The 27,984-nt window shown below is 38.0% G+C and overlaps 2 protein-coding genes across 6 annotated transcripts in view; one reads left to right on the plus strand and one right to left on the minus strand.

The window, feature by feature from the left end:
* Positions 1-4,115, plus strand: part of LOC111324709 (tyrosine-protein phosphatase non-receptor type 13) — a 30,828-nt gene extending 26,713 nt beyond the window's left edge. For all 5 annotated transcript variants that reach the window (XM_088754241.1, XM_022928332.2, XM_088754251.1 and 2 more), the window contains 3 exons: positions 1,393-1,482; positions 1,857-1,975; positions 3,262-4,115. In XM_088754241.1, the coding sequence (XP_088610367.1) occupies positions 1,393-1,482; positions 1,857-1,975; positions 3,262-3,423 (371 nt within the window). In that variant the 3' untranslated portion in view covers positions 3,424-4,115. The remainder of the gene's footprint in view (positions 1-1,392; positions 1,483-1,856; positions 1,976-3,261) is intronic.
* Positions 4,116-4,652: 537 nt separating this feature from the next.
* Positions 4,653-27,739, minus strand: LOC111324706 (proline-serine-threonine phosphatase-interacting protein 2). Its single transcript, XM_022928328.2, has 13 exons — positions 27,582-27,739; positions 25,463-25,563; positions 20,538-20,612; positions 20,022-20,056; positions 19,727-19,836; positions 10,294-10,356; positions 9,582-9,677; positions 9,127-9,172; positions 8,585-8,664; positions 8,265-8,363; positions 7,017-7,113; positions 6,346-6,546; positions 4,653-5,686 (listed from the first exon to the last, which is right to left on the minus strand). Exons 1-13 carry the CDS (start codon positions 27,606-27,608, stop codon positions 5,445-5,447), a joined length of 1,272 nt encoding a protein of 423 aa, XP_022784063.1. The 5' UTR covers positions 27,609-27,739; the 3' UTR covers positions 4,653-5,444.
* Positions 27,740-27,984: the final 245 nt, after the last annotated feature.

Below are 27,984 nucleotides of genomic sequence, written 5' to 3' on the forward strand. Positions count from 1 at the left end.
CCACGTCTCGAAGGTGTTCTCGGAATCGGTCACCTAGTCTTCTGCCTGTTTCGCCGATGTATATCTTTTTGCAATAATTGCAAGTTATGCGGTAGATTACATTGGCGGAGGTGCACGTGAAGTAATCTGTGATATTAATGGTCGTTTAGGTCCCGATATTTTATTAGTATTGCGAATGAAAGGACACGTTTTGCATCGTGCACGAGCGCATTTAAAAGTGCCTGGTTGGTCATTAGTCTGAAAAGAACTTCTGACCAAAAAACTGCCTAGGTTTTTGTCGCGTTTGAATGAAATGAGCGGAGGCTGCGAAAAGATAGTGCTTGTTTCTGGATCGTTTTGAAGTAATTTGAAGTTTTTAAGAATGATGGATTTAACTGAGTGGTTGTGAGGGTGAAACGTGAGAGTGAATGGAATGCGGTCGCCGGGAATCTTCCTTATGCGACGTTTGTAGTGCTGAATGTCGATCAATAGGTTGGGGGCGGAGGTAACCCGCTTGAACGACAGAAACAGGGTAACCACGTTTATCGAAGAACTGGCACATTGACTCTGATTTGTGATGGAAATCAGAGTCATCACTACATAAACGACGAAGTCTTGGAAACTGAGAAAAAGAAATGGAATTCTTAACGTGAGATGGATGCGAAGACGAATATAAAAAGTAATTATGCGAGTCTGTAGGTTTGTAATACACACTAGTGCATAAACCGTCATAGCTACTGCATAACTTGCAATTAATGCAAAAAGATATACATCGGCGAAACAGGCAGAAGACTAGGTGACCGATTCCGAGAACGCCTTCGAGATGTGGAAAGGAATGACAAGGACACATCGAAACCAGTCGCTACACATTTTAATTTACCTAATCATTCTAAGCAATATATTGCAATCTGCGGTCTTTCCTTACACTTAGGTAGCACGGAAAGCCGTAAAAATCTTGAACAAAAGCTCATCTTTCAAACCGGCAGTCTAAATCCCACAGGGATCAACGAACGCTTTTCATTCCACTAATTTATTCATGTTTTTCTCGTTGCCATGTTCCCACCAATAACGTAGCTCCATTTTCTGCCTTTAAAAGCACACACAACCCACAATTCCTCTATTCGCTCCGACGAAGGGCTAACGCTCGAAACGTCAGCTTTTGTAACCGTTACGGTGGCCAATTTACCATTTCAACTTTGTTGATATATCCAAATGAATTTGCTACGCTTTGGTAGTCTCAGATTCCTTGCATTGTGATTGCGGTTATTTAAACATCACGAGTTCTTTAATTTTCTGTCATGCGATACTAACTTTACATTCTCAACTCAGTTGAAAACCAAATTAACTTAGAACTCAGTTTTACCTGATACTTAATGCAAACTGATCTCTATCTATGACACATTTTCGTTATAGATTACAGTATGGACGATCTACCTTTCGAAGTGTACCTAACAAAAGGTCAAAGTGGACTGGGAATGAGTCTCACGGGGGGAGACAATGGTGGTATGTTACATGTACCTGTATCTGGCACGTTTTTGAAGGCGCGGTACGCGGCTTTATTAAAAATTTATCCATTCCATTTTTTGTCGTTGGTAACTTGGGAATTCATCAGCTACGCATCAGTCATTGCAGGTAGTAATACCCAGTATACTTCACAAAGTGCGCCTCTTCACAAAGACCAATGAATCTTAACTGAACTCCCACGTTCTCCTTCTATTTAAACTGCAGTTTCAGAAAAAACATCATCATAAACTCACTGACCAATTTAGAGAGCAATTATGTGTCCACGGCTTTTCCAGAACGAATAAGTTACAGCTATCGCTCCTAAGAAATTCTGAATAGCTAACTTGTTTTTTCAATATAAATTTCTTACAAAGCTCCCATCTATATAAAAAAACTGGTTCCCGGAGGGTCAGCTCTCATGTGCGGACAGCTTCAAGTGAATGACATTATCCTCCAAATCAACAATAAGAATGTCGACCGGATGACATACAGAGTAAGTAGATTGTTCATTCTCAAAACGTAAGTGTTTAACAGAAACAAACTGGCTTTCATTTTACCATCAGTAGAAAGTTGTTCAGCTTGTGCAAGGTGTAAAGGTTACAAGTGGACCCCATGGGAATGTAGAAGTCAAGCTCAGCCCTGAAAAGATTTGAAAGATCTCACTCCTTTCCCAAAAGATATCTATCTCTACATTTTTGAGAAAGTGCTGTTATGACGTTGTTGATATTTTAGTAGCTTTAATAACGTACATGGCAAAAATTCAAACATACTTATGGGCCGAGAGCTCGTCAATGAATCCACAAAAGCCCGGTTCATTAATTGAGTTGACTAAAGTTTTCGATAAGCAAGTAAAGATAAAAACCAGCCATATTAAAGAATGACGTTTCGATGGCTCCGTGCCAACATTCTCAAATTCAAATAAATACATTTCATGAGTTCATTAGATAGAAAAAGTACGTGTGAAGGTCTCAATGCATATGATTAAGAAATAAAAACGATGAATAAAAGATAAAATAGGTGAATAAAATACAAGCGTGGTGCGCTTGAACTGTTAGATAAAAAGATTTGATTTGATGGAGTCAGATTGAGTGTTAAGTGTTGGTTTTCTGTCTTTGATGAAGAGCATTTCATAAATTAAACAATCCAGTTTCCGACGGCATTTCTTGAGGATTGTAAATTGGTCACGAAGATCTTTGTTCCTTAAATTGTGTACGTCCCGTATAGGTGTTTACCAATGACAGAATGCTTGGGCTCATTAATGCGCTGAAATAGTTGTCAGCACGTATAGCCGCGTCGCACAGATCACATTAGGGACCTTACACAACCACGACGGCGACGGCAACGAGGACGTGGAAAAACAAGAGATCTAATTGGCAGAACAACAGCTCAGCACGTGCGTTTTGAAATTTTGTGCATTTCTTAGCCGTCCTATGCAAAATAACAACGTGAAATCGCCAAAATTTGCGTCGTCTGCGAACCGAAACCGCGACGGCAAATTATTTTAATTTCCATTTGGAACTCAACGCTACTTTTATACGTCATGCTGAAGTTGAGCTGTGGCACTGTATGAGACAGTAAGCTCCTGCAACCATTTTTGAAATTCTAACTAAGAGTAGAAATTCATTTTTTAATCGAAGTCTTCCTTGGCGTTGCCGTCCTGATTGCGTAAGGTCCCTATTATCTTTCTAATAAGAAGTGCTTGTAACCCTATTGTGCAGTTTTACGAATTATGTCAGCTTGTTCTGAATTTAGTTCCCTTTGTTCGATCTGTTTTTACAGGAAGCTCTTTCCATACTTCGGAATTGCCCCTCAGAGGTTCGCTTACTCGTACAAAGACCCAGAATGTCTTCTCATCCTCCTTACCCAGGATACCATGGGGGCAGTGATAGAGCGAGTGTTGACAGCTACGGAAGCTATAGCAGCATGTCAAGTATTTTTTAAACAAGTTCTGACTATGTTCACAAAGATAGGTTAAAAAGTTTAACCAGTTTATCAAGTTAAAGAAATTCCACGAGTCTATCTTGTTCAGCGACTGCAAACTGACATTCTAAATTTGGAGAAGTGCTTTGTCAATGGTCAAAGGATTTTACCCTGTAGCATTCCGGGAAATCAGTGCTAAGGAACTGAGACATTTGAATTCAAGCCGCAATCCCAGTTTTAGTTCAAGTTGCGGAGATGAATGAAGTAGAGAAGATTGCCTTTATAATGAAAACTCGATGCAGATTAGCGAATTACATTGCTAAATTTGGAGGATTTAAATTAATATCAGGCTCGTTTGGGCTTCAGACACGTCATATGTACATTAAAGACCTTAAGTTTGGACACTGAGTCGTAAGGTTAGAGAATGTGGTGGAATAATGTTTCAGGAATCATCTTGGCGAGGGCTGTGAGCCATTTTGTCTTTCGGACCTAGTGTTTTTGTTTTGTTTTTCGGATAGAAAGCCCCGGCATTTGAAAAAGACTTGTTTTTTTACCTAAGGGGTTATCGTTAAGTTTATCTTTCAGTGAAGCCTATAGCCCCTGTTTTCTCCTGATCAAGTGACCATCGCCCATAAATTCTTACCGACTCTTATTACTCTCTTTAAGATGTAAATGTTCTTCTTAATAAAGTAAGAGATGTGTTCAGCTCGTTACCCAGGGAGTTGGAGCATAAATAACTTTTCTGAGAGACAACTGCCACTAACATACCCAGCGACAGAGATGAAAATTTGTTTTCGGCGATATTTTGGAGAAATTGATGTCCCACTTTGTTGATCAAAGTGGAAGAATTTCTCGATCTTATCCGCGTTCTTTTGAAAATCACTCCCTTCCGCCCCATTGTTCTTCGAGGCAAACTCTCTCTTCGTTTCCATAAACACCTAAAAGAGACTTAAGTGCCAGTGTCACTCGATCCAAGTTTTTTGACTACATCCGTGTCTTGTACACTATAATTTTCTCTCCCAACCATTTTGTGCCTTTTTGAGAAGCACGTTCACCGGGCTATGGTCGCTTGCGCAAAGCAATCAACTCTCTGCGACTTCATCAACATTCAAACTTCGTAAAATTTCTCGCTGTTTAACCAAAATCTTTCGACTCATTAGGCATTTGTTCAACGAGCGTAAGAAACACGAGATGCGATAAAATCAAACGTTCCCTGTTGTTGGAAAGAGAACAGTAAATCTACAGAAACATACAAAATATGGCGTTTATTGAAATCCAAAACATTTTTAATGGACATTACATTTGCATTCTAGTCACCTCCCCATTTAATATCAGCATTAATTTAGGAGTGACTGAGAACAATTCAACGACTACTATTCTTAAATCAAACATAACATCAACTAAAAGTTGTAAATTTTTCCTTATTTCCGTTTTAAATTTTTTAAGTCGATTACATTTATTGGCTTTTTTTCATTTTTAGAGTTAACGCGACCTGATTATCAGACGTTAGCAAACCTGTAGCACATTGTTAAACATTTCATATCTTTTGGCGATTAGCAACGAACGTTTCCAACACTCAGATCCAATCAGGCACCATATTTGTTTCCAAAGCCGGCGAATTTGTTTTTCTCACCAAAAGTACCATACAATATTTCATACCCAAATTCATAATTACTTGTTGCGATATCAAAGAGAAAAATTTATATTTTCAAAAAGTTTAGCCATTATAAAAAATAAACTAGAATACTCTCGCTCCTCGCAAAACTCGTTAATAATGGAAACAAGAAAAAAAAAAGTGTCTGTGAAAAATAAGACTCTTTCCCATGCACAGATAGATGTCAAAGAATCAGTTACACAGCTAAGCGGGAGCATTCTTGCCCTCTATATAACAACAATTGTAAACTCAAGTGTGACTTGAACCTAACTAGTCAATAGTATTGGCCTTACCAATGTAATTCTTGACAACTTTACTCATCCTTCTCCCCTTCGAACTGACGACGAATTAAAACAACTAATATTGGTAGGACCTCCTTCGTCATACTTCACGGGTCGATTTCTTCGACAAAATCTTTTGGAAACATTCCCCTCTTTCCTTGTACTTCTCCACACCACCAAGTGTTGTCCTCGTGGAAAATTAGTTTTACAAAATCTCCAGCCTTGAATGATATTTCCTGGTCTCCTTGTGCGTCATAATCAAAAGCCGCACGGTAAAATTTGGTTTCGTTCTGTCTGTTTATTTGTTTCTTTTGGTCAACAGTGGAGTACATCGATTCATCTACAGATTCTATAGAACAAGCAATCAAAGACAATTGTTCATTTGATAATTATGAAAGGAAACAAAAAGATACGCTCTCCTTTGGTAGCATCAGCCGACATCATAAGTTCCCTTCAGGGCAAAATGTGCTAAAACTGAGTCTTTTAACATATCTTATCATTTCTACACTGCAAATAACGTTGCAACATTGACTTGCCACAACTGTTGATAATAGCTTCCCATGTCACCGAGAATTATTAAGGCCCCGACTTGTGCTATCTCCACCGTTGATAATTGTCGCCAGCATTCTCAATCTCGTGCAACCCCTTTTCTTACAATCTGCTAGAACACTAAACTGTAACAATATCCTGAAAACTCTAAGTTAAACCAAACTTTCTTAAAGCTAAATCCCAACTCTTTAGTTTTCTTTCTTCATCCAAATGATTGTGCTCGATCTGCACAATATTACACGATCACTTCAGTTAACAACCCACTGGCTTCATGCACGCTGAATGAAGACTTTCCCATTCAAAGAACAGATGAATAACAATTTGTCTTACCTCTGGTAAATCTCAAGTGGGACTAGCACGAAGGGAACTTTAGTGGAAGAAGCCTTCAGTGTACTTCAATTAAGCGAGCAACTATTAGAATCCCAGGGATATAAGTGAACAATGTATTAGATATCTCACCTTGACGAGGAATCTCAGGGAGTTGCATAGGAGGTCGGCGGTTGACTGGTTTCGGGGTAACCGTGGACGACTGTACAATGGCGGGGTCTTTTGAATGCACAAAGGTTCCTGGTACAGGCCCAGTTATGTTTACATTGCTACTGGGGGACGCAACTTTTGCCGATGACTGCGCCATATAATAGTTCTCATATTCTATTCGCACTAAAGATATAAACAAACATCTCTCTATCAATTGTGAAAGAAGGAGGCTGAGTCACTAAATGTATCTACAGACAAGCCAAACAGTCAAGTTCAAGAAATAAAAGCTTTGTTTTGGGCAAACAATTGGTGTAAAGGTAATCCAATTGGGAAAAACAGAAAAAATTCTTACTCAAAACTGAGATCCATATGTTAAAAATCATAGTCAATAGAAAGTCACGAGAACGAATATTTCTCCCACTGACCGTGGTGTAAATTTCGGATCAAAAATAAAGGCTGTGCTGTGGACAATTTCAGCAACTGTCGAATCTCCCTCCATAATTAAGAATAAAAACAACTTAAGCAGCATCTTTTTCCCTTTGTTGGAGGACATTTAAACGGTTTCATCTCGAAACATGTCGTTGGCATTACTAGTGAGGCAGAAATCTCCAGTTGTTATTAAAATTACAGCCAGTGTAAGAAGTTTAGCTAACCTGGTCTATCAGATCCTGTTTTCTTCATACTAACGAAAAGATGAATGTCGGATTCTACTGCACAGTGCTCCAAACTCTTTCGCATTTCTTCACAAGTCTGAACGTGTAAGAAATGTTCACATTATCGATGTGCATACACACACTACACAAGTAACTACGTGGATCGAATGCATTGCAAGGGAGGAAAGTTGCACCTGAGAGGCAGCGGAGGAAAAGAAAATTCGATAACGTTCGGTATCGTTATTTCATATGGGAGCATTTCTTACATCATTTCCTAGCTGTTCTCTGAGAAATCCGATGCATCACTTATTACTTGATCCTAGAGGTGCAGCCCTTACTAAATTGATTGACTGCATTAATTGAAATGTTTTTTTTTTCTTTCGACCAATCAAGGTGGTTAGTTCAGTGGTTCATGATTGCCTGGTTGTCTGGCTGATTAAAGGATAGGCGTGTTAGCTGATTAATTGTTCATCGCCCCGAGGGGGGAGGGAACCGAAGGAATATGGCTGTGTCACAACAAAATTTACCTGATCCCCCTAAGGCTCTTTAGTATTCTAATGATTCCTACTCAGTCAATTTTCTATAGTCCTCCCTTGATATTCTGTTAGCGAAGACTGATTCCCCTCGGTTCCCTCTGTGATTCTCCCCCTCCCCTTTCCCCCCCCCCTCCCCTCATGGCAAATATTTAATGGAGATTTTAAGCAGAGACGTTTTTGAGACGCGAACGACAACCGCAACAAAAATAAAACTAACTCCGTCGCGTTTTAACGCTAATGTATCGACTTTTGGGTCTTCTTTTTCGCATTTTAAACCAAACTGTACTGACCAAAAAGGTTTATTGAGCACCAAGAATAAGAACCTTTACCTTCCTGCTGTCTGTCTGTTCTTAACTGACTTCTTAATTGATTAACTGACTGATCGACTACCAATTGATTGAGTAATTGATTGACTTATCATGGATGTTTGCCCACCTCATCAATCTTAGTTGTTACATGTCAACTACGAAATTAAAAACGTCACTGTAAGCATTACTGAAACTGATCGACTGCATTAATTTTTTGTTTCTTTAGACCAGCTGAAGCGGTTGGTTGGTTCATCATTGACAAGCTGTCTTGCTGATTTATGCAGAGAGCGTGTAAACTGCTTGATTAATTGACTAACGAAATGCTTGATTGATCAACAACTTACTGATGGACTATTTGATTCATTGAGAAACTGAGAGACTTCCCGTATGAATTGATTGCTTACCTCATCCACCTTGACACAGTTCATTGAACTTGTGTTGGCATAGGCCCACATTGCGTTACGCAAAAACGATATTCTTTCTTCTTCCAGGGTTTGAAAACACTGTTAAAAAAATTTAGTAATGTAATCATTATTTTAAGGTTATTATTTTAATTAATCTTAATCAAACTTTTAGACCACTTTTAAGTTGGGCGTTGAACTTAATCTGGGATTTCCTGGTTTTTTTTTCCGCTTTACTTCCCTATGGGATCGCATTGTGATGTTAGGTCCTAAAAAAACCAAAATCACTTGTAATGTATAAACAAATCTGATTTCTAACATACATTACAGCACTGTTCCATTTCTTTCTCCCACATCACCCGTGCATCTTCAAGGCTTCGCACTGAGTTTTGGTACGCAGTGTCTGCATGGAATTAAAAAATTAAATTAAAAAAATCTCAGTTTAAGGCAGAACAATCTATTTACTTAGTCATTTCGAAAACTAACCTGTGAAACAAAAGTAATAGAATGATTTCAAGTAAATACATAAGTAAAAAAAAAAGAAAAAATAAACAAAAATGAATGACAAATCAACTCAAAGGAAAAATATAGATTCCAATAATATACAGTTGTATAAATGAATCACAAGTGACCCATCTAGCCAGCGCTTATCTTGGTTTCTGTGGCATGAAGTTTGCAATTACTCGTCTATACTCCTGGGTGGAGATACAATTGTGTAACTACTGTGAGAGTAAAGTGTCTTTCTCTGGATCTCCTGACTTGGAGCATGGTGCATTTAATATAATAATGATCTCACTACATCTTTCAGGTCTTTAGCTAAAGCTAAGAAATGTAAAGTGTATGTCCAGGTATTTGTGGGCTCTACCTGCTTGTTCTACTGCAGTTTTTGCTCGCCCAAGCTTGGTCCGCAACTGTAAAGGGAAAAATATGATGCAATAACTAAAACTGATACGAATAAGCATCATATATGTACTACCACATAAATACACATATAAATCAAGGCACATGGTACAGTTCAATCATGTGCAGTTAGGTTCTGCAGATGGAAGTTTTCAAATTCATCATCTAACACATTACACTGTAGGTGACACTCAAATCATTAATTGAATTTTAATGAGTCAAACCAATTAAGCCACACCAGGTAAACAATTAAATAACTTGCCACCAAAGAAGTCAACTAAATAGCAATAATCTAATTTCAAAAAGCATTTTTTTTTTTAAAAAATCTACATGTATCACTATACCATGGCTTGTTTCCATTAAAGCTTTACATATATATAAATAAATCACCACAGAATATCACTTAAAAGCAACATTAACCTTTTCCTCATCTTTGCTGGCAAGTGATACAGATCTTTTTAGTGCTTCCTCGGCCATGCCTACATCATGGCATTTCTGCTCATAGGTCCTCTTTAGCTACACATAAAACAAAATGAAACAATTTTAACTTTTACACAGACATCTACACGAGGGACCTGGAAAACAACTTAATGTCTTTAACATCAATAAATAAAATGTACATGCATGTATACATGAAATGTCCACTGTTCACTAACAACAATACATTGGCATGTTTTTTATACAAACTGACTTTCAAGATATATACTGATAGAGGTGTCATATGTTAGATGGAGCTGAATATACACGTATGTATATATAAAGTGTAGAATGTACATATTCGTAGAACAGTGCTCAATACATTAATGTAGGGCGAAGTACATGTTTGTGGAGGAAAGAAACAAATAAACTATGCCTTCATCGCGACAAGCCTGTTTCGAGGTTGCCCACTCATCAGGGGATATTTTGTATGTATGTATGTATATATATATATAATTTCCCGGGAGACCACGTCTCCGATCACGTAAATCACATCTTTGATTGCCGTGTTGCCAGCATGGTTGTCCTGATAGTGTAGTGGTCTTCACACCTGACTAGTAACAGGGGGACGTGGGTTCAAATCCCGCTCAGGGCAAATTTTCTTTTCAAACATTTATTCTTGTTTACCAAGGCTACATTTATTTTATACACCCACCCTAAGAGTTGTATCAAAACAGTTTTTCTTATTTCGTTGAGCTCTCTTCACTGATTCTTCCACCTTTGGGACAAAACAGAACAAAAAGCAAACAATTAGGATTCAACTAGTATATTACTCTTTTCACTGAAAGTTTTACTGTGTCCAGTATTCAAATCTTTGTAGGGTTGAAAATCTAATTACCAAAAAATTTTGCTTGCCTATATTTTGCAATAATTATTGTAACAATAAAAACAAAAGAATGAAGGTCAAATTATAAAGGAAAGGTAAATGAACATCAACTTATACAATATTAAAATAATTCTTGATAAAATGCCAATGTTGAAACATTCTTGTAGCAGCTTGGACTGTGGCATATTGCTTCCAAGATTCAATAAATACCATAGAGAAAGTGCATTTCTATGGTCAAAACCTAATCCGAGTACTAATGATATCTACATAAGACACTGAACTTGTTTTCTTGTACGTCAACATTATCTGGTCTCATTGCAAGATAATTAAACCACCTTGAAAGAGATTTTGATGAGGAGGAATGAGAAAGAAAGAGTATGTTTTTAAAGCAGGGCTATTTGGAGATTCAAGAATTATGAGAAAAATAAAAAACTTTAACAAACCACAGTAAGAGACCCTAATGGGAGGGATCACAGATTGCAAGTACACTGTAATCAACTTTTAATGAAACTTCTAGACCTTCTTTTCTTCACAATGGCTTAAACATAGCATCTGAAAGATTCCCTGTCTTTTTAAAATGCCATACACTCCCTGGTCAGAAAAACCTCACAGGATCTAGCTTTAAAGGGAAAGTACGGTCTAGAAAAAGTTTGCTTAGATCAAAAGTTCCTTGCTTGAATTGTCCTAACTGACTATTCATTTGAGCTAAAAGCGTTTTAGTTGCGAACGATTACGTTCCAAAAATCGGCATTTTCAAATTGAAATCCGCCATCTTTGTTATGACGTAGCAATAGTCAACCATGCTAAATTATATCCCTCGCTCAAGTGGTTGTAAACACGGAAAACAGCGGCGATTGGGGCGCCACCTGTTGAATTCTCGACTTAGATTTTAATCTGGCGAGAGGATGTAGTACATCCATTTATGTTTCAAACAAAACCTGGCTCGTCTTCAGGGGAAGGAGATACTTCTGTTTGGGAGAAAGACTGAGAGAAAGTCAAGAAAATGAATTTTCAAGAAGAAACGTCGACCCGCTCAGTCGCTCACGTCTTGGAAATCGCGAGTGGTTCTCTTGCGGCAACTGTCAAGAGAAACCTACGGAAAACGAGAATGTATGCTCCTAAGAATTAAATGTACTAGGACACAGACTCAATTTGAAAGGCAAAGGATTTTACCTCAAACAAATGCTAGCTGTGGAGTGATAGTTACTTTGCTAAAGAAGACCGCAGTGCCCGGTACGAATTCATTTTACACCGCTACCTCGGAATGAGACGAACTATTTTTACAGTTACAGGAACCCAGCTTCGGTGTATAGACGGAACACGAGCCATTTGGAACTAAGATCAGCCCCAGTTGGCATGCAACAAGTTAGAAATGCTAGACTTGAAGATCATTCTTCGTATGCGTAAACACTGACAAAATTGATTACAAACACTGAGTTGCCAAAATTAACGCTGACAAAAGGCAGAAGTTAATTGTTACGGGTTAAATTTTGTTTGTTTCAGCATTTACTTCTAATTTGCAAAGTTGTTTTTCATCTTTATTCCTTAGAATTAGCTTCAACGCAGTATTTTTCGTTCTAAAATGTTTGAAATGTCGCGACTTGTGAGAAGTAGGGCTTTGTTATTTTCGACGCGCGCCGGAAAATCGCCTATGTCATACCGTGTTTACATTGCTGGAAATTACCTCAATATAATTGAAGCAAAAATGAAACTTTCGATTTCTTTTGAAAGCATAAGCACTGCATAATTACGTCAAGTAGTTGGTTAGAAGACATAAATATTTTCATATTATTTTTGTCGTGTCCCATCGATATGATATAGTAAAATATGGGCGCCTGCCTGACGAAGGATAATTAATTTTGTATTAGTCGCAAACGTGTTTGTCTTCATAATTTGCTAGCGATGTATTAAATGTCATGTAGTTTTTTCTCCGCAGGAGAATGTGACTGTTGGGGTAAAGAAAATTTACTCGATGGACTCATAACAGACTTAGGAAGGACAAGATATATTTGTACACCGCTTGGTAAAGCGCATGATGTTGAACGTCGGCTTTGGTCAAGGGTGGCGACTGAAAATTTACCACACTTGGTGTACCACCATTACGAGCTTCAATTTATTCGCTTACAATAAAATGGTTTGAAAAAACTCGTAGAATAAATAACTGAGGACTGTGTTGAATATGGAAAAGGTAAGCATAGCTTTCAGTTCGAAGCGAAGGTCAACAAGGAAAACTTGCATGCCTGTATATCTCGCTGGAAGTCTTCGTTCTGGCACTGAGTTCCGAGGTTTTACAGGGTTCGGCAAGCCGTCGTCGCGGATCATTTTTGCCGGCTAACTTTTCTTTAATATTTCACTTTCTGGTAGCTTGTAGAGGCTTACACCTTTTCCTTTTGAATTTTAGTATGTATTTTGACATTCAACAACAGGACAGTTCACCTCATTTAAACTATTGGGAGTATTAGAAATTGTTTTCACCAAAGGTCAAACTAGTCAACAAGGACAAAGTTCCGAACTAAATTTGACTATTGCTACGTCACAATGACGTAATATCCAAGATGGCGCTTTTCTAGCCACGAAAGTTGTAAAAATGGGCAACTTCGAAGCGCTCTTGTCGCTAATTCAAAGCAAACTAGACAAAATGGCAGTAATTTTCGAACTCCAGAGGAAAAAGTCTTCTAATTGAAATAAACTTTTGTAGACCGTACTTTCCCTTTAAGGATCTTAGAGGATTGTCAAAGACCTGTCAAGGATCCTCAAAGACAAGGATCCTCAAAGGATCCAAAAAGGATCTTTGAAGGATCTTCAAAGATCTTTATATGCAAAAAAATTTAATAAAATCCTCAAGGATTTTATGCATATGAAGATCCTCTGAGGATCATACAAAGATCCTTGTAAAGATCCTAACAAACCTTTCCTCGAGTGGAAACATTTAACTTCTGGCAAGAGTACCATTTAACTCCATACATTAATTATGCATTCAGACTGGTAGACTTTGTTTTAAAGTTTTTTCGGGAAAGACAAAGAAGTAGAATGCATAATTAATGTGTGGGGTTATATGGTACTCTTTCCTTAACTTCCTCGCAAAACTTTGGTTTTCATCTTCATTTTTAATTTCTTCGGTGATTTGGCACTAACAAATAAAAATTACCGAACCTAGGTCTTGTATCGGTGAAGATAAAAGTAAAGGCACAACCCACTGCTAATTTGGTGTCAGCATACATAATGATCAGCATCAAATCAGCGGTCAGCAGTGTTTTCGGTCATGTGACGTCTGCTGTTACAAGGCGCCATTTTGAATTTGACCGTTGAATCATTTGCACCACAGACTTTGTTTGCCTTTAGGCAGTTCATGAGCGCTTTTTAAAATGGAAACAAACATTTTATTGTTCGTTTCATTGCTAAGATATATTTCAAACAAACATTAATGGATTTGGTATAATGCTTGGTACGCTTAAAAGGGAGACAGGTCGATAATTTCCGCACTCTGTTTCATCATCCTTTTTGAAAACCGGAGTTAATCGGGCAGTCTTCCATAAGGAAAAGACCATTCTTTGTTCAATGTTGTAATTATAAAGGTTGACCAATGCTGGTACAATAGTCTTTCCTGCCAATTTAAGAAGTTTAGGCGAGATGTCATCAGTTCCAACTGACTTATTCGTCTTAAGTTTATTTACCTTTTCTTCAACAGAATGGTTTGTAATCGAAATAGGGCTTTTAGGTGACAATATATAAGGTGACGTGCTGGCATCCACTGAAGCGGGCTGCGGTGGCATTGGCAGGGATTTAATTAAGTTCTCGCCGATCTCCGAAAAGTATGCATTCATCATTTGTGCTTTTTCCTTATCCATTAAAGCAAAACTGCCGTCGGTTCTCTTAAGAGGGCCTATTGTTCTGTTGCGTGCTGAGCGATTTGCAGCTCTGTTAATTAAGTTCCAGTAGGCACTAGATTTCTTTACTTCTTCGAACATATTGGTGAAATAGGATGCTTTAGCTCTTCGCAAAGCTGACACGACTGCATTTCTAGCTTTCTTGTATTTTGACCACAATTCAGGGCATTTTGTGCTGACTGCTGCTTTGAAAATCTTGTATCTTTTATTGATCTTGTAGCGGATTTCGTTTGTTATCCATGGAGCTGATTTACTTCTGATGTTAACTTCTTTCTGGGCGACGTGTTCGTCACAAATTCCTTTAAACAAGGTTTGCCATGCCCATAAGATATCATCTGGCTCTTCGAAGACTGACGCAAAATGGAAAGGCGCGGATTCAACGTCCGCCTGAAATTTTTTAATGTCAAGTTTCCTATAATCTTTTGTTTTGATGTAATTCGGTGGTGTCCTTTTGTTCTTTAAATTCATCGATGCGTATACCATATTGTGGTCTGAAATTCCCAAAGGGAAAACACCACACTTGCCCATAAGATCAGTCCTTGTTGTAACAATTAGATCTAACAAGGTACTTGTTGTTGGAGTTTCTCTAGTGTTTGCATTTACCACATTTTGCATATTAAACGTTTCGAAAATGGAGCGTAGTTTTCTGGCGTTAGCGGACTGCTCAGATTCCGTCTTAAAGTCACAGTTGAAGTCCCCTAGTAGCACAATGTTAGACGTTTTCAGCCAAGCTTTTTCTAAGGTGGCACTGACGAGATCAAAGAATTCACTAGCGTCTGGCGGTCTGTAGATTACTGAAAACAACACTGAAGAACTTGGGAATTTGACTTGCAGCCACTCTGCTTCGATGTTTTGTGTGAGAAGATCTTTACGATGAGTAGCATGCAAATGCTCTCCATAATATAATAAGCATCCTCCTCCTTTTCGACCCTTCCTATCTAATCTTACGAACTTCATTCCTGGGATTAATATTTCGGAATCTGGCACCTTTTTGTCAAGATGTGTCTCGGTGATTGCGAGAATTTTAAATTTACACTGTTGTTGGAGGCATCTGAGTTCCTCGATCTTGTTCCTTAGACCACGCACATTCAGGTGCGCTAATCTGAGGTCTCTATTCCAACTGATTTAACAAATCAGAGAGGCCATCGTCACAGTTCGTCGTTTCTTCTGCATCCTGTTCTAAGTCAACTGAAGCTTCGAAACTATCATCTGCACCAAAGAAAGGTAGTTCTTTCATTAACTCTCTAGAACAACACACAGAGCAAGTCCACCGTTTGCTGTTGAGTTGAGCGTATTCTGCGGGTCTCACAGCAGCACAATTCATATGATAACAATTGGAACACGAAGCACAACGTAAGGAGCGGTGATTAGAGGTGATGGTCCTTGAGCAGGTTTCACCGGAAGGATGGACAAGATGGCGGTTGTTTACAGAAAGGGAACTAGGTGTGGAAACCGAACTGACTGAGCAGCATTGAGGACAGGACCATTCAAATTCATCCAATTGTTGCAGTTGAGCATATCTTTTTGGCGTTACTTGTCCACATTTCATGTGAATCCAACAATTACAGGAATCACAGGTCAACGCTCGATGATTGTACGCGACGGTTCTTCTGCAAATTGAGCAACCCCGGCTTATACTATTTTGCGAAACGAAACGAAACGAAACGAAACGAAATTGTACTATTTTGCGAAACGACACGAAATTTTGCGAAATGGCCTTTTTTCGCCTTTATACAGCAAATATGTCCTCTTCGGCCGCAACAAAAGGTATCCACTAATAAAATGAATAATATTTCTAAGAGTCTAATCACCTCTCATTTTATTAACCATAATAGTACTCGTTTCGCAAAGTAGTAATTTTGACAGAATTACTATTTTGCGAAATGGCGTTTTTTTCACCTTTATTTAGCAAATATCTCCTCTTCGTCCGAAACAAAATCAGTTTCCACTACTAAAATAATCAATATTTCTAAGAGCCTGGTGACCTCTCATTTTATTGACCATAATAGGAATCGTTTCGCAAAGTAGTAATTTTGACAGAATTACTATTTTGCGAAATGGCGTTTTTTCACCTTTATTTAGCAAATATCTCCTCTTCGTCCGAAACAAAATGTTTCCACTAATAAAATGATCAATATTTCTAAGAGCCTGGTCACCTCTCATTTTATTGACCATAATAGAACTCGTTTCGCAAAGTAGTAGTTTTGACAGAATTACTATTTTCCGAAATGGCGTTTTTTCGCCTTTATTTAGCAAATATGTCCTCTTCGTCCGAAACAAAATGTTTCCACTAATAAAATGATCAATATTTCTAAGAGCCTGGTCACCTCTGGTCACCTTATAACGTATTTTCCTAGCAGTTTGACCAAACATCGAGCGTTACTTGAGTTCGGCTGGAATTGCCAGTCACGCATGTGGCTTGTTGGTCAGCTATAAAATCGAGTTACGGCAACCATAAATAGAACAGAACAAAATACAAGGAATACAGAGCAGAATAGAAAACAGAATTATAACAACAATAAAGAGTAAACTCTGAGCCAATAAAGAGCAATCGAGAACAAAAACAAGTAGTTGTCTTTCATTTTGTTTCGGGGAAAGAGGACATATTTGCTAAATAAAGGTGAAAAAACGTCATTTCGCAAAATAGTAATTCTGTAAAAATTACTACTTTGCGAAACGAGTTCTATTATGGTCAATAAAATGAGAGGTGACCAGGCTCTTAGAAATATTGATCATTTTATTAGTGGAAACATTTTGTCTCGGACGAAGAGGACATATTTGCTAAATAAAGGCGAAAAAACGCCATTTCGCAAAATAGTAATTCTGTCAAAATTACTACTTTGCGAAACGAGTTCTATTATGGTCAATAAAATGAGAGGTGACCAGGCTCTTAGAAATATTGATCATTTTATTGGTGGAAACATTTTGTTTCGGACGAAGAGGGCATATTTGCTAAATAAAGGCGAAAAAACGCCATTTCGCAAAATAGTAATTCTGTAAAAATTACTACTTTGCAAAACGAGTTTTATTTTGGTCAATAAAATGAGAGGTGACCAGGCTCTTAGAAATATTGATCACTTTGTGAAGGTGTAGTCTGATCGTCCGGGTGAGTGTAGTCCTGAGAAGGACTGTTGTCGGTGGTAGTGACTGACGTTTCGACAACCTGTGCGGAAGTCACCATCAGAGTCAAGTGAATGATTGTTGTCAGTAGAATGTTCTTATTCCAGTTCGTGTGAAATGGCCGGTTGGTTTTGCCGTGATGTTATTGGCTGGAAGACTCAAGTGACGTAAGTCGGTCGTGATTGGTCTGTTTCGATCTGTCGGTAAAGTTAGGTCGTTCTTTTTCGGTCGTTTGTGATGTTTATGTCGTGAATGAGTCGTTTGTATGACACGACTGCTACGAGACAAAGAAGAGAGACGAAGCAAACCGGACGACAACTGGGTAAGTAACATTTCTTCTCGTTCCTTAGACAAGGAACTATAGTAGTACTACTATAGTAATAGTACTACTACTATTACTATACTACTACTATTACTATACTACTACTATTACTATACTACTACTATTACTATACTACTACTATTACTACTACTACTACTACTACTACTACTACTATTTCCTACTGTCCTATTAGAAGCTCTATTTGTTTAGTTAACCCTCTGTTAATTACACTATTATTCCTTAGTTAGAACCCTATTGAATAACTTTTACATCCATTGCTATGCACATAAATATTTGTTTATTTTATTAGAAGAAAATCACTAAAGGAGTTTTGTTATTGGATCTCATTGTATTATCAAGCTACACAAATATTATTGAATTGTGCATTGTTTTTCTTTCCTTTTGTTTGATACTATTGGTTGGTATAAATAACTCTTTGTAGTCATAATAAAAATATATATATTATTTCCACAATTTATAAATGTTTTGAGGCTTATCACTGTTATAAACAATGTTTATTGAAGATCCTCACATATTTGCAGCAAATTGCTGAGTTTCCCTTGGAAGTTTATCACAGATCTTGGAAGAATTGTGAAGATATTGGGAGGAATGTTGAAGACCACAAAAGATATTGGCAAGACTTATAAAGATTCTCAAAGATCTTGGCAGGATTATTAGATCTTAACAAGAATTTTGACAACAATCCTCAAAGATCTGAGAAAGAACATTGAAGATATTTCAAATTCTTAACAAGATCTACCAAGATCGTGAAGGATCTTCTATTTTCTTATCAAGATCTTCAAGGATCTCTTATTTTCTTACCAAATCTTTTTTAAGGATCTTTGAAATTCTTGACAAGATCTTTTGAAGATCCTTGAAGATCTGGGCAAGAACCTCAAAGATCTTGACTGGAAAATGAAAAATCTTTGAAGATCTTGTCAAGAAAATGTAAGATCCTTAAAGATCTTGGCAAGAAAATGCAAGATCCTTAAAGATCTTGGCAAGAAAATACAAGATCTAGGCAAGAACATGCAAGATTCTTTGAGGATCTTGGCAAGAAAATGCAAAATCCTTGAGGATCCTGGCAAGAAAATGCAAGATCCTTGAGGATATTGGCAAGAAAATAAAAGATCCTTGAGGATCTAGGCAAAAAAATGCAAGATCCTTGAGGATATTGGCAAGAAAATAAAAGACCCTTGAGGATCTTGGCAAGAAAATGCAAGATCCTTGAGGATCTTGGCAAGAAAATAAAAAATCCTTGAGGATCTTGGCAAGAAAATGGAAGATTTCCTCAAAGATTTCTCAAACATCTTCATGAAGATCCTTAGGAGGATACTCAAAGGTCCTCATGAAGACCTTTAAAGATCCTTAAAGATCCTCCAAAGATTTTCACCAGGGCCTCCAAATCAAAATGACATTGGCATACACTTTTGCTTTATTTCTTTGGTGAATTTCCCCCTATACTTCTCCACCTATTTACTTGCATTCTTAATGCAATCTTTCTGTTAAATAGTGATGCATGCATATCAATTTGCATGTTTGACCTAGCTTAAAATACACATAGTTATACAATTGTAACAGTCACTTTTCAATGCACATGGAGTTTACAAGTCAAAAGTTCTAGGATAGAACAATTTTCAGCTTTGGTTTTGCTTTCAATTGTTGTTGAAAAAAAAAATTCAAGCCATTTATTAACCAAATGCAAATTACAAAACTGTAGAGCTAATGAAAGCTTTAGCCACTAGGATTTTCTTATGCCGTAAGGAGTTTCCATATACTTTCTTTTGGTCCCAATCGGCTATTTGTGATATTTCCCCCTGGTTTTGATTGGCTGTTGAGATCACTTTTGTTTTGGATATTTGCAACACTCAATCTGAAAGTCAGAACTATATTACATGTACATGTCTCAGATATTTCACTCATAAGATGTTACCTTTTTCCTTTTATCCCGCTGCACATCTTTAAAATTCCTGACACAGTTTTCCAATTCTTCAATCAGCTGTTGGGATAGAGCTACATGCAGTTTCCCAATGTTCTCTGTTTCTGTGGCACAAAAAGAAATTGGGCTTTAAGATTACAACTTACACTAATGCTTTATGAGCAAGCACAGGTTACCAAAAGTTACCTTCATTTCTATCTTCTCCACAGCTGCTAGCTACCATTAGCAAGTACTTTCTTCCATTCAAAATACAGTCACAAATTAAATATTCACACTTTGTTAGCTGTACCTGTTTTGATGACCTCCCAAGATTCTCTGAGAGTCCTGAAAAATATCATTTTGCTTTACTTTATTTGATGTTTAGCAAAATTAAATGTGTTCTTCAGGGTGCATTTAAGTAAACATGGTCTGGTGCAGTAGGGTACTAGGTCAGTTAGCTTGTTTAGTGAACTTGTCAGGGATGTTGAAAAGATCACTGCACCGGTGCAAAACAAACTGCATGTTCAATACCTACATGGATCTGAAGAGAGATGATATAAGTGAAGGGATGACTTCTGCTGAGTCATTTCCGTCTTGAAAACAGCAAACCAAACATTAAACAAAATTAAAATATTTTTTATTATCTGTTAACATTAGTACCCATTTGGTTTTTTGCAAAATTAGGCTCAAGTGCTTTTATTCATTTAGCACTGTGGCATTAGGCAGTGGTTTATTAATTTCCTGTAATCAATTCTTCTTAACTGACATGTTGAGTAGTTAGTGGGCAAACCTTTTATAAGTCCATTGAGTACTTTCACATACTTACCCAATTTCATCTTTGCCTTTAGCACTTTCAGCAAGTTTCATCAAAGCTTTGCCATATTTCTCCTCAGCATCTGCCCTGCATAATTAATATTTGTTTTTTGCTGGTGTTATATCCTTCATATCTAGTCTTAAGGCCTTAGGGCCTTCTGCTTCATATCTATAGTCTTCAGGGACCTCAGGTAGGTGAGTTACCTCTCCTAGCTGTGGTCAAAAACAGCCAAGGCATGTTAGCCCATCTACAGTGTTTCATGTAAACATGTTCAAGATAAGTAAAAAACTGTATAAACAGGCAGGTTACCCCACTAGGAGGGTTATCACCATGTAAACAGGCCCTTTAGGTCATAGATTAAAGGTGCAGTTTCTCAAAAAAAATTGACTGCAACTTATTGTTGATATAATCAGTATCATGTCCATGAGATACTGGTCGGCAGATAGTGAGGCGCAATGCATGCACTTCTTCATGTAATCAGTTGGGTATCCGCCATTAAAACATATGAGCTGTTTATTCTCATTTCTGAGTGCTCTTCACTACCTAATAGCAGCGCTTATCAACATGGTGGCAGCAGTGGGATTTAATTCAGTAAAGGTACTAAAGTTATTCTGGAGTAAGCATGAGAACAAGACAACCACATTTACACATGGAGATGGCTCAATTTCATTTACCGCCAAAACTCGATCTGACTGATGGTAATCTGGCAGATGCTTTTAGGAAATGGAAACGTCAGTTGGAAGCCTACATGGAAGCTAGTGGAACTACCAACAAGCCCAAACAGCAACAAACAGCAATCATTTTAAAATGTGCTGGCCCGCAAGTCCTCAAAGTGTATGATCATTTCCAGTTTGATGAAGAAGATTATAAACACGATCCAGCGAAAGTCCTTGAAAAGCTGGAAGAGTACTGTAACCTGCGACAAAATGAAGTTCTTCAAAGTTTTTGCTTCTGGAACATTCCATTTCACGAGCCTTTTGATGTGTTTCTAACCAAACTGCATTCCCGTGCTGCTTTGTGTAACTTTCAAGAAAAGGATCGAAGGATCAGGGACAAAATTGTTTCCAGTGTCTCCGGTAAGTTGCAAGAATTATTACTTCGTGAAACAAGCTTAGACTTAAAGAAAGCCATAGAATTCTGTCGAGCTTTTGAAATCACCTCAAGAAACACAAAGGAATGAATGCAAGTAGTGAAGCTCAGAAAATTGAAAAGGTACGTGTACAGAGCAGATCACTACAGAAATTTCTTATGAAACCTCAACAGGAGTATACCCCTCGTATCCTGAAAGAATGTCAATTTTGTGGCAAGTCACATGAAGCAGTAAAGACAAAATGTCCAGTCTGGGGCAAAACATGCAAGTACTGCAAAGGCAGAAATCATTTTGATGCGAAATTCAAGAAAGTTCATTCACTTAATGCTGAGAGTGACTTAACCGACTCTGATGAACAGTGGTTAGCTAATGTGGTGACTGATCAGAATAAAGGAGTAACTGCTTTGATGCACGTTAATAGCTGTGAAGTCTGATTTCAATTAGACTCGGGTGCTAATGTGAACACAATATGTCAGAAGTTTGTAAAGAAGTCACAAGTGAAACCCACTTCACAGAAATTGATTATGTGGAATAAATCAAAGTTAATCCCACTTGGAAAAACCATCCTAGAACTCTTGAATCCTAAGAATGCACAAGTGAGTGAGGTTGAATTTATTAGAAACAATGAATATATGAAGTTCATATATTTTGAACTGCGGTTGTAGATACGTATGATGCACGATCCTCGCAGTAGAGAGCGCTATTTATGCAATAGTGAAAATCAGACCTGAAAAAAATCAGGCCTGTATGGGATTCGAACCACTGACCTCTGCGATACTAGTGCAGCGCTCTACCAATAATATTGAGCTAACAAGCCAACTGGGAGCAGGCCGTTAAGTTGATTCGTAATAACCCGTGATGATAAATCAGATACAATGAATATATGAGGTTCATATATTTTGAACTGCGGTTGAAGATACAACTTAACGGCCTGTTTACTGGGAATTGGTGGGGAGGGGGCATCTTCAAATAAGTTTCCTTCGATTGTTTGTAAACTGCTGATGCAGTCCGGCCAAAGTCCCCCGAAAAGTGTTGAGATGCGCTTTTGATCATATCCACATGTTAATTTGCGCAATATAAATATTAAATAATAATAATTATTATTATTATTATATTATTATTATAAAGTTAGCAATGAAATTTTTCAGAGGAAGCTAAATGAGGCGCTCTGTGGCCTAAACGGTGTAATCTGTGTTGCAGATGACCTATTGGTGATGGGTAGTGGCAACACAAGAAAAGAAGCTGATGCTGATCATCAGCAGAACCTCCATGAGTTACAGAAAAGGTGCATGGAAAGAAACACAAGGCTAAACGATGAATAGTCTGTCATCAAGTTCCTGGGTCACCTAAAAACCATTGAAGGAGTACAGGCAGTCAAGTCCAAAGTGGATGCCATACTCAACATGCCAGCTCCCACTGATGTACAAGGTGTGAAGAGATTCAGTGGAATGATCCAGTACTTGTCAAAGTTCCTCCCTCACTTAGCAAGTGATCTGCAACCCATAAGAGAGCTGACTAGAAAGAATGCTGAGTGGAATGGGTCTAGTGAATGTGAAGAAGCATTTCAGAGTCAAACAGAACATTACAGACACCCCTGTGCTTGCCTACTTTGACCCTGACAAGGAACTTGTCCTTCAAGTAGACAGTAACAAAGGCGGATTGGGTTCTGCCCTCCTACAAGATGGGAAGCCAATTGAGTATGCTTCGCGAGCACTGACAAGTGCTGAAAGAAATTGGGCGCAAATAGAGAAGGAGTCATTGGCAGTAGTATTTGGTTTAGAACGCTTTGACCAGTACACATATGGTAGAAAAGTTATTGTTCAAAATGATCACAAGCCATCAGCCTAAATCCTGAAGAAGCCCCTCAGTCAAGCTCCAAAGCGATTACAAGCGCTGATATTGCAACTGCATTGATATGATGTTGATTTTCACTACATAGAGGGAGACAAACTTTTTTATTGTGGACATTCTCAGCAGAGCTTATCTAGATGTTCCTGATACCCATGTCAGAGTTATGAGAGAATCAAGGAAGTGAAAGAGGCTACTGCAGAAGACGAAAATATGCAGACCTTGCTTGGCATCATAAAGGATGGATGGCCTGAACACAAGAATGACGTGCCCAGCGAAGGACATACTTTGACATAAGAGACACTCTTAGCCATCAAGATGGAATTATTCTGAAAGGCAAAAGAATAGTAATCCCAAAGTCTCTGAGAGACAACATGAAGAAAACGCTACATGCTGCACACCTTGGTTATGACAGAATGATGAGATGAGCCCGTGATACCGTATTTTGGCCTGCAATGTCAATGGAGATACATCAATTAGCTGAGAACTGTGAAGCCTGTCAGATACATAAACCAAGGAACTAGAAAGAGACACTGAAACAGCATAGAGCAAAATTGGTGTCGATTTGTTCGAGATCAAGGAAAGAAATTATCTAGTCACTGTCGCCTATTACTCGAACTTTATAGAAGTTGACTACCTGCCAACCACCACGACTAAACAAGTCATTACCAAGCTAAAGGAACATTTTGCAAGATATGGAATACCAATACAGATGGTGACTGACTCTGGCTCACAATTCCTCTCAAGAGAATTCAAGAATTTCACAAGAAACTGGGGCATTGGCATGTAACATCATCACCACATCACCACAAATCTAATGGAAAAGCGGAAGCCGCGGTAAAGATTACCAAAACGATGATGCGTAAAACGCTCTTGGATGGGACTGACCAATATAAAGCCCTACTTGAATTGAGGACCACACCTCACCAAGGTACTGAAGCCAGCCCTGCTGAAATGATGTTTGGTAGAAACACACGATCAATGCTACCATCCTCAAGAACTAAGAGAATCAGAAGTAAGAGAGAAGTAATGCTGAGAAGAGCCAAGCACCGCTTTGCCGTCAAGCGTAGCTACAACAAAGATGCTCCAGACCTGACGCGACTCGCTTCTGGCCAACCAGTGTACTACCAACACACAGAAGGAAAGAAGTGCGACTAGAGAAAAGGTACAGTGCGCCCTGAGCACAGCGACCGATCCTACATAATAGATGGAAATGGAGGTGTATACAGGAGAAACAGATTGCATTTACATCCCACGACATTGAACGCTCCATCAGAAAACACCCCAACAACTGCTGTGGAAAACAATATGCACAGTCTACCAACAAACACTGACAAGAGGACCAAGTCCCAAGATACCACTAAGGCAGACACTGCTCAAGCAAACTTGCAGACAAGACTGCAGCGGATCAGGAAAGAACCATACTGGTTCAAAGACTACGAGATCAAATATTAGTTTGTTGCTTATGTATATATTCTTTTTCATTTGTTGGAGTTGTGACATTTGCTAGAACTCATTCACTGTGAGGAACTCGTCATTTTGGACCTTTTATCGTTGCTTTAATTTCTTTTTTCGTTGAAATTTCCTTTGAGAAAGAAGGATGTTGATATAATCAGTATCATGTCTGTGAGATACTGGTCAGCAGATAGTGAGGCGCAACGCATGCGCTTGTTCATGTAATCAGTTGGGTATCCGCCATTAAAAAAAATGAGCTGTTTATTCTCATTTCTGAGTGCTCTTCACTGCCTAATAGCAGTGCTTACCAACACTTGTGTCAAAAACTTACAACTTCCATGGGCAAATTGTCTTATCAAAATAAAAAAAAGTTATGAAAAATTAACCAGTTACACTGTACATACTTGTTGTTCATATTTCTTTGTCCTTTGGAGTTTCATATATAAATATATACTCTATATAAATGGTCTAATAAATGACTGGTACACAATGTTGGCACTGTAAATTGTCAGATTGGCTAGTTTCTACATGCTTTGTACCATACCTTTGTCTAATAAAATCTTCAAAATCCTGGCACATTTGTTTTCCATCCTTTAAGCGTTTGCATAAAGCATCAAAACCAGCCGTGCTGTTAAAATCAGTCCCCTGTTAGAATCAAAGATGAACATATCACATGTAAAACAATAGGGAAGAAATAAATAATTGCAAACATCAGCCTGATGCTGTGTAACTTTGAATTTTTAATAAAAAGTATCTCCTTTCGAAGAGGAGCTCCCTAATCCCCAAATACAAATCAAACCCTTTCTAAAAGACCAAAATATTGCTTTTGGCAACAGTGAATGGTTAGCACTTGAACAGAGTGCTGGACTGCCTTGCGGAGGTTGAGGGTTCAAGCCCCTGACCAGACCAACATTCAGGGTCTCAAAATAACTGAGGAAGTGTGCTGCCTTTGCTATGACATCCACAAATGGTTAAACAATCTAGTCAGATAAGGACAATAAATCGTAGGAACCCATCTCCTGAATTTTCTCTGGTTAGAATGGGGGACATTAAAGGACCCAACCACTTTTTGCAAAGTTTGGGGAACAATTAGCTCACAGAGTTGTTATTGTTTATCAAGGTGCCCATTCAAAGCTGCTTTACACTGAACAGGGCCACCTTGTATAGATATCACAAAATAATAAAACAGAACATAGTCATCTTTTCATATGTGTTTGATGGTTATCATGGTGGCTATATATACACTAGACAATTTTGATTCAGTTCTTATAATTCTTCTCAAGCTCAACAACCCAGAATTAATGCTTAAAATTACCAGAGATATTTTCAAATACATTCTTTAAGGTGACTGTGTGGATGTTTTTACTACCTCATTTCAAGATATCATGTTGATTCAACAAGTGCCATTTTAAGTCTACATTTCTTAACACTAACTCCCTGCAAGATCTGCCTGTTAATTCTCCTCTCTAGCCACAACACATTTCCATGTAAATTAGTTATGAGAATTTGGTGTTAGAACAGGATAATAACTTCTGCCTGATAAGTTTGAGTATTCTCATTACATGTTTGCTAGATAATGTATGGAAATTGTAGGGAGAAGTTTCATGTTAATCACTCCTGGGAGTTTAAAAGGTGAACTGTGTGGAGGGGCTTTTACTCTAGAGCAGAAGTTATTTTACAAACATTCAATTGTACAGTTGTTGTGCAACAGATTATTTTGAAAAAAATTCAGCCTCTTCATTGATTAAAATGAGTAGCACTGGTAAAATAATTTTCAAGACAAATGATCGCATGATACCCACACTGTGATGCACAATGACCAAAATTATTTTTGTCCCTCTATGCAAATTTATTGAAGAAACATAAACTCGCACAGCAGTAATCTCAGGTCTGCACCGTTTTTACATGTAAACACCCCTCAAAATAAATGTTTTGACACGAAAACAGCGAAGACCCCCATTCCCCTTCCAAAAAACTTGATTGTCCAGCTCCCAGAAAGTGGCTCTGGGCCTCGTACAGGAACAGGTGGTTGTTGGCATATGGTGGTCTTCAGGTTCAATTGTATGTATCACAATAAATAATATCAATATGAGAATAATTACAATAAAATAGTAATAAAACTGGAAATTATTGAAATTTCAATTCATTCTTCGACTCTCAGAGTCGATCCTAAACAATAGCTATTCTGTGAACTAATGTGAATTTATCGCCCGCGTATCGCCCTGATTAACGAATTTCTCCAATCGACACATATATAAATAACAGACAGTTTATATCAACAGCGATCGCCTTCATCTGGGTGTATTGTAAACACCACTCTAACAGAGTAACAAACAAAAAAACAGAAAACTGCAATTAAGCATAAGTACAAGAATGCGAGGTTATCTCGAAAGCAAAACACTTGTATTAGCTCTTCTTCTAAATCAAAAATGAAAAGGTTTTGAGCTCAAATTTGATCGCTGCTTTTTCGATCCACTAAATGTGTACAATAAGAGGAGATCAGAGAAATCGTAAGGTTTGATACAAAAGACATAAGTAGCCGTATCTTTAAACAAGTTCATGTCGAAAGAGTTGACCTATCACAGAATTAATGTACTGAAACAGTTGTTACAGTAGTTTCCGCGTAAGTGAGAGCGTTCATATAGGCTCGAAATATAACTTACCCAGAAGCAGTCTGCAAATTTAGTCATATCAGAAGGAAATTAAAGCGCCTGACTCAAATTTCCACCCAGGAAATGCCCAGTTTCGCGGCCAGAGTACGTCAAACTGCGATGGGAAGTCAACAACCTACAGTGCAAGGGAAAGCTAGGACATTGGGTAAAAGTCCCGGATACGGAAACGAGAAAGAGAAAAGATGACTGCGACTTCCGGTCTTTCATCAGAATCCTTCAAAACGCGTTTTCCTTGATTACGACCACATACAAGTCAATTGCAAGCGTATGACCAAGCGCTTGATTACAACCTCAAAGACTTCAATCAATTTTTCTTTCCTTGCTGGCTTTATTAATGCTGAAGAGTCAACGAGACAGATTCAAGCCATCACGCAAAAGATAATTTATTGGCAGA

This window comes from Stylophora pistillata, chromosome 1 (assembly GCF_964205215.1).
Source record: "Stylophora pistillata chromosome 1, jaStyPist1.2, whole genome shotgun sequence".
NCBI lineage: Eukaryota > Metazoa > Cnidaria > Anthozoa > Scleractinia > Pocilloporidae > Stylophora > Stylophora pistillata.